General features: G+C 46.2%; 1 protein-coding gene across 1 annotated transcript; it reads right to left on the bottom strand.

Moving 5' to 3' along the window:
- Positions 1 to 4,599: 4,599 nt before the first annotated feature.
- On the bottom strand, positions 4,600 to 6,804 carry J4E93_008698 (uncharacterized protein; the record flags this gene model as incomplete). The annotated part of the gene is made up of 1 exon (XM_049346596.1): positions 4,600 to 6,804. The coding sequence occupies one exon, from the start codon at positions 6,802 to 6,804 to the stop codon at positions 4,600 to 4,602; it is 2,205 nt and encodes a 734-aa protein (XP_049196486.1).
- Positions 6,805 to 7,584: the final 780 nt, after the last annotated feature.

Here is a 7,584-nt window from a genome sequence, read left to right as displayed (position 1 = left end):
TAGAGGCTATAACTCTATAGTAATAGAAGAGAGAAGATTAATATAAAAGGTAGTGTTATAAGCCTAAAGTATAAAGAAAGCTAATTACTAATTAACCTATCTAACTTAGATAGGCTAGTAGAGCGTAGATAAATAGTTTTATTAATAATATTATAGGCTCTATATACTATCTTGTAGTAGAAGTTAACTTACTTCTAGTATCTCTTGCTATCTCTATATACGCTCTATACCTTATTATAGTATAATTTAACTTTACTCTTAGCTTTAGTCGCCTCTTACTTATAGTATATAGCTAATTTCTTAAGATATTTCTTCTCTTTATAGATAACTATAATCTTCTTAGTATAGTAGTAAATAAGCTATATAAGAGACTTAACGTAAGTAGCACTCTTTTTAAATTTATAGAATAGCTGCTTAGCTATCTATATAAGATTACTATAGCGCGTAGTAATAGTGCTAGTATAGAAGAGCGTAGTAGAAAGTAAAGTACTCTAGTATTTATAAGAGCTAGTAGTACTCTATAGTTTAGAAGAGCTAGTAGTACTCTATTATTTAGAAAAGCTAGTAGTGCTCTAGTATATAGAAGAGCTAGTAGTTATTACACTACTACTAGACTTAAAGAAATTAGGTACTCTAAGCTTCTTATAAAGGTGTAGAGGTAGTAAAGAGGTAGATTAGAGTAGTAGTAGAGCTTGCGTCTATAGTAGAGACGCGTTAATTTTAAAGTAAGTACACTTAGTTAATATAATTCTAGTAGAAGAGAGAGCGTAAGCAAGTAGATATAGAGGTAGTATACTATAGAGTACTCTAGTGTTTATAAGAGCTAGTAGTGCTCTATAGTTTAGAAGAGCTAGTAGTGCTCTATTATTTAGAAGAGCTAGTAGTGCTCTAGTATATAGAAGAGCTAGTAGTTATTATACTACTACTAGACTTAAAGAAATTAGATACTCTAAGCTTCTTATAAAGATATAGAGGTAGTAAAGAGGTAGATTAGAGTAGTAGTAGAGCTTACGTCTATAGTAGAGACGCGTTAATTTTAAAGTAAGTATACTTAGTTAATATAATTCTAGTAGAAGAGAGAGCGTAAGCAAGTAGATATAGAGGTAGTATACTATAGAGTACTCTAGTGTTTATAAGAGCTAGTAGTGCTCTATAGTTTAGAAGAGCTAGTAGTGCTCTATTATTTAGAAGAGCTAGTAGTGCTCTAGTATATAGAAGAGCTAGTAGTTATTATACTACTACTAGACTTAAAGAAATTAGATACTCTAAGCTTCTTATAAAGATATAGAGGTAGTAAAGAGGTAGATTAGAGTAGTAGTAGAGCTTACGTCTATAGTAGAGACGCGTTAATTTTAAAGTAAGTATACTTAGTTAATATAATTCTAGTAGAAGAGAGAGCGTAAGTAAGTAGATATAGAGGTAGTATACTATAAAGAGATAAAGTAGGTACCTAAAGCGCAATTTAGTAAGAAGGTAGATAGAAAGATAAAGATATTAAGTAGTAAGACGCGATAAGAGAAGGCAAAGCTAGCGCGCTCTAGAGCTAGAGAAACAATATTCTAGGTTAGCTAGCTACTAATACTAAGTATAATAAGGTACATGTAGCTGTAGAGGCACTAAATTTAACACTAGAGGTGCCTATTTTAAGTGCTTAATTTAGTAACTAATTCTAACTACAGGCGCTTAATTTTAGCCTTAATTTAAGCCTAAAATTTAGCTATAGGTATTAAAATTTAGCTATAGGCGTTAGATTTAGCTGCAAAGGCGCTCTTTTTTAGCTATAGAGGTACTAATCTCTAGCTATAGAGGCGCCTATTTTAAGTACTTAATTTAGTAACTAATTCTAACTATAGGCGCCTAATTTTAGCCTTAATTTAAGCCTAAAATTTAGCTATAGATATTAAAATTTAGCTATAAGCGCTAAATTCTAGCTATATATAGGCTGTACTAGTAGTAAGCGTAGTAATTACGTAAAGAACTTTAAAATTTAGCTTTAAACTTCTCTACTTTATAACTTTATAACGTAAGTAGCTATTAATAAGCTAAGTATAGCGTTAAATTCGCGTAGTAATTCTACATAAAATAGCCTACTTAGATTTTATCTAGGCTCTTAGGTAGTAAAGTTTAAAAGCCTTAGAGCTACTGCTTTAGAGCTACTCTCTATTTCTTATTAGTGCTTATCGCCTCTACTAAAAATTGCTTAGGCCTAGCAGCTCTAAGACGTTCTCTTAGATAGAAAACTAAGAATATCTAAGTAGATTTAGAGTAGTTAGTAGGTATTGTTACTCTTATTATAATTAGTCTGCTCTACCGCGAGTTAAGACGTAATAGTAAGATCTACGATAGCTAGAGTACTATAAGTAATATACTCTAGCTTATAAAGAGTAGCTCTATTATACTACTTATTTTAGAGGTTAAAATTTAATACGTTCTTAGTAGCTATAGCTATAGTCTTGTGCGAGAATAAATAGATTTCTAATAGAATAGTAACACTACGCAAGCCTAGAGTTAAAAGTTCTTAGAGTATAGCCTGTAATAATAGTCTAGTAAAGTATAGCTATTACGTAGAGAATATAATGCTTATAGGTGTTAGAGATATTAGAAAGTTAAATATAGTCTTAATAAAGAAGGTAATTCTTCTTATAGCTTATTTATAATAGCTCTAAGAATAACCTCTAATAATACTATTAAATAAGATAGTAATCTTAGTTTTCTTATTACCTACAGAGCTAATAAGCTGTTAGAATCTTCTAGCTATTTTATACTCTCTTCTTACTACTCTTATATACTAGAGATGCCTAATAATCTTATCTCTATAGACGCCTTTAACCTAAGTAGAAAAGTATCTATTAATATTTCTTAGAAAGCATTGCATGCTAGCTCTAGTGTTGTAGAAATAGATTATGTATATGTTGTCGCTTAATGTTCTTAGGTTAGTAATTAGAAAAGTTATAGTTTCTGTTTGTAGGCAGTGTCTACAAAGTATGCTTTAACTACAGAGTTAGCGACTGTAGCTCTGTTTAGCTTACGTATATAACTATTCTCGATATACTCTAGCATTAACTCTATTTATTCTTTAGAAATAACTGTTCTTGAAGCTAGGTCGCAATAATCCCTAGGACAGTCTAGTGCGCGAGACCTCCACTACACTCTCTTTATCTCCCGAGGCGGTTAAACATGTGCTCGCTTTAGAAGGCTAAGAGATCGTGCAAGATACCTTGCGCGAAGAATCGCATCCTACAATTAATATCCTTAGCTGCTGTAGCAGAGCGCGCCTCCATGCAAAGTAAGAACAGCCGTACAAGACTCACTAAACGCCGCATCATCTCGCTGCCTATCCCGATGCGGTACAATAAGCATCTTCCTTTTCGTAGAAGCAGAGCGGGATTGTTTAACGCGAATTAGAAGAACAGTATGCGGCATCATCTTACATCACTCCCCGATGCGATGCAGTAAGTACAATCCCCTAGAATCAATCTTGCGGAAGCAAAGTTCCGCGGGAGCAGCCAGCAGCGCGGGCGGGTAGGCACCGATTTCAACTTAAGAGATGACTAGATTAAGAAGCAGAGCGTAAACGGTTAACACAAGTTAAGCAGATAGTCAGCGGCGCAGGCAGGTTAGTACCGACCTCAGCTTTAGGGATAACCACGCCTCCATGCGGAACAAGAACAGCCGTGCGAAACTCACAGACCGCTGCATCATCTCACTGTTCGAGACCTCCAGCGGCGCAGGCAGGTAACTACCAATCCAATGTCAGTTTTGTGAAGGACTGCGTTGAGAAGCAGATCGCGATTAGACGGAGCGTGTAGTAGCGATGGCGAGTTACCGGAGCGGTGTTCAGAGTGAAGGATTTGAAGGATGCGCGTAAGTGCGGAAGTCGCGATGACGTCGATCTCGCCCCAAAGAAGGTCGCCCTTGCTTACTGGCGAGGAAGGAACACAATGGTCGGCGAGGAAGGATTACAATGGACGGCAAAGAAGGTCGGTAGTTTTGATTTGGTAAAAGAGGAAAACTACTGCAACCGAAGTCACGACCGCTAAGGAATCCAGACGTATGAGATATCGTAGCTCTCCATCCTTCACCGCCGATGTGATTGCTGCAATCCGGAGACAAGAAAGCGGCCGCACGGTGACCATCGATGTGAGATGCATGTTAAGAGGTTACATCTTCCTGTATGCGGTCAATAATTCCTCAGGCTTCGGAAATCGCAACGAGGAATCTTTCCTCCGTGTTGTGCATGCTAACAAACCGCATAAGCATCGCAGGATGACTGAAGGATAGGAAAGGAAAGTAACCAGGGGAACTCAGCGTAAGCAGCAAGCATACCACGTCGCCATGGTAATATAATTGGGTATCAATCTTCAGCTCGTATCTTCGTCTATCCAAATGAGAAGGAAAGTCCTCCCTTGCTTCATGCGCTTCGTCAAACGTATCGACATCCAAAGTCCATGGAAGAAAAGAAACCCAAACGCCAGCGATGCAATCTATTGGAATCCAAAAAAGAACCAAGGAGATAGATGGTAAGAGATGTTTCCATATGTAAAGAGCCTTCTTATACACACGCACGCGCTTTCGCAACGCCCGAATCCATGTCCAGGTCTATGAAGCCTCAGCCAAGGCCTCACCAAGCGCATCCGCATCGTAGTCTTGCACCACGACCTTCGCCGGGGCATCGGGGACCTCGTCAAAGAAGCCCCATATGGGTCCATTCTGGTTCACGCCGCTCGGCCTGAGCTTGGGCTTATCCTTCTTCTTCGAGCCGTCCGCATTTGTGGTCGTGGTGCCTTCGCTCGACTGCGTGTCCTGCGTGGACTGCGTTTCCTGGCTAAGGATCGAAGGCGCGCGGGTAGCCGTCGGCGAAGTGACGGGAGCAGGCGATGAGCCCCATTTGCCAAAGACCCAACCGCCGACCTTCTTTGTAAGACCGGGGCCGCTGGAGGGCTGGGGGCCGTCGCTCTTCCGGGGTCCACGCTTCTGGTTCGCGATGCTCGAGTAGAGGAAGTCGCGGTTGGCCATGCTGCTCTGCGATGTCTTGTTCGAAAGCGTGCCGTGCGCGGTAGCGGTCCATGGTGTGAGCTCGGGGCCGACGGAGCCAGAACTGCCGGGCGTTGCGAATCGCGCTGCATTAGAGTATAGGAGTTGCGAAGGACGCGACTGCAGTGTGTGAATGTCCATGCCGGAGACCGAGATGAGGGATTCGTGGGAGGCGTGGCGGCGTAATCCGGGGCGCATGGCGGTCATGGGCGAGACGAGGTCGTCGGGCTCGAATTCGCCGTTGGACGTCATCAGCGATGGCTCGGCTGTCGATAGCGAGGAGTCTTCGCTTTCCTCTGGGATAGCAGCCTGAGGCTCCGGCTGGAGGTAGGGCGAGAGCGTAAAGCTGGCATCCGAGAAGGAGTTGGCGGGGCTGACAGCCGATATGACGGCCGTCGCAGGACTGCTCTTAGCAGTAAGAGCGATCGGCGTACTTGAGCTGCGCATTGTGGACAGGCTCGGTGGCATGAGGCCGCGAGACTTGCGTCGCAGATGCTTGTTTCCGCCCTGGGCCACCTCAAGAGTGCCAGACGACCTTCGCAGCATCGGCGGCAACGCATCCGGATCGGAGCTGTAGTCGTTCGACTTGACAGGCCCGAACATAGGTGACTGGAAGTCGATGGAGTCAGGAGGACTGGTAGGCCGGGAAGAGTCATAGGCCTCGCTGAAAACACGGTCGTACATGGACCCACGGTGTGAGTCCGAAACAGGTGACCCTGCGAAAGACCCCGGCGTGAGGGTTGATGCCTGAGACCATCTGTGCGAGTTAGGCACAGTAACTGCAGTATGTTCCAGTATTGTAGCCGTAGACGAGCGATCGAGCGTTGCAGGCGGGTCGAAGTGCGTCGGGGTGAGGGAGAAGCGCTTCTTCTTGGGTCGTCGCTGCGCCGGTGGCTTGGGCACGTTTCTGGTAACCTTCGGGCCGTGGTAGTGGTGGTGTATGTGCAGTTCCTGTTGTAGGGAAGCTTCCTGTTCCATTTCCAGTTCCTTCTGCAGCGACGGACTCGTGACGTCTTCATCGGGCCGGGGCGATGTCGAGACAGGCTGGTGGACCTTGAGTTGGTCTCGCAGGCGTTCGACCTCCTCGTTGGAGTTGCCCAGTAGCTCGCGCAGTTCCAGTATGCCGTGTTGCAGGTTCGCGTTGTCGAGTAGAATGTCCTTAACAAAGTGGGAGACGACGTTGGGCCCGCCCTTGTCAGTCCCAGCTTTGGCCTTGAGCCTGCCCGCGGCGGTGTGGAGTTCGCCCTCGACGACCATCCTCCGCTCCATGCGAGCCACGACCTCCATGTGTCGCTGACGCTCGGCGCGGGACTCCTTCTCGATGCGGTCGATCTGGTCTTGAAGGTCTCCTATAGTCCGTTCGGCCACCTTCCACCGCTGTATGGCTGTGCGCTCGTCGACAATCTTGGCGTCCAGGCTGCTCTGGATCTGCGACTGCTCTCGTTCGAGGTCAATCAACTGGCGCTCGAGCAGCTGCGTGCGTGCGGCCAGAGAGCTGAGGCGGTCGATCTCGTCTTCGGTGGAGCGCAGCGTGTCCTCCAGCGCCCGGATGTGGGCGTCCGACTCGGCGACGGCGTTGTTGAGCTGCTCGAGCTGGTCGAGGAGGTCGCGGTTCGCCTTGATGGTCTGCGCATTCTTGGCTTCGAGCTCGATCTTGTCCTTTTCGAGCCCTTCGATGGTGTTGATCATCTCCTTGCGCTCGCGCTCCGAGTCGGCGACGTAGGCCTCATGGCGGACGAGCAGGGCCTGCAGGGCAAAGGTTAGCGGCATGCGCGGTAGTAAGAGCCGACATGCGGGAGTGAGCGACGTACCTGGCCCAGCTGTGCAGCCTTGGAGACATCTCTCTCTAATCCTTCTAAGAGTCTTCCGTTGTGGGCGAGGAAAGCGCAGTCATGGCTCCCACAACAGCAGCGAGGCCCTGGCATGGCACCAAGGCCGGCCGAGTCCATGTGTACGACCCCTCCGTGCGCGTAAACAAGTCGTGTACAGCCGGCGGGAGCAGCGTGGTGAGTTAAAAATGCGTCGCGGTGTGGTGGATGGTGTCGCTCATGCTCGGATTAATTATGAAGAGGTAGGAGCTACATAGGAGGGAGGGAGCGGTGGCAGGAAAAGCAAGCGTCGAGGGAGTGAAGCGTTGTGGTGGTCGCTAGCCGGGCGCGTCGAGGGCTGATTTGTTGTTCCTGACTATGCCGGCAGGCGGACCACGCTCCACTCAACCACCTGTCCCTGCCAGCTCACACTCCCCGCCCGCAAGCCTGCCACCGCCTTTTCCACCACCCCATTCCCTGTTTCGCCCACACATACACCTCACTCGGATCCGCACACGCATGTGATATTATACTCTGCCCGCATCCTTCACTTCCTCCCCCAGGCATCGTGAACGAGTTTCCCTCACCAGGCCGTCGACGTCAACGGCGCTCGGACGCACCGTTTTCGATACCCCTGCGCAAATTCTAAGATTGCACATGCGAACGCCAATATCTCGCAATCTTAAGCCCAAAACAAACACGACGGTCTTGGCGGCTGCCTCGCGGTGACTTCGCTGACTTC

The sequence above is a fragment of the Alternaria ventricosa genome (assembly GCF_023758065.1).
Source record: "Alternaria ventricosa strain BMP 2768 chromosome Unknown scaffold_17, whole genome shotgun sequence".
Classification (NCBI taxonomy): domain Eukaryota; kingdom Fungi; phylum Ascomycota; class Dothideomycetes; order Pleosporales; family Pleosporaceae; genus Alternaria; species Alternaria ventricosa.
Note: the sequence above shows the minus strand (reverse complement) of the source record. Positions and strands in the feature narration are given on the sequence as shown.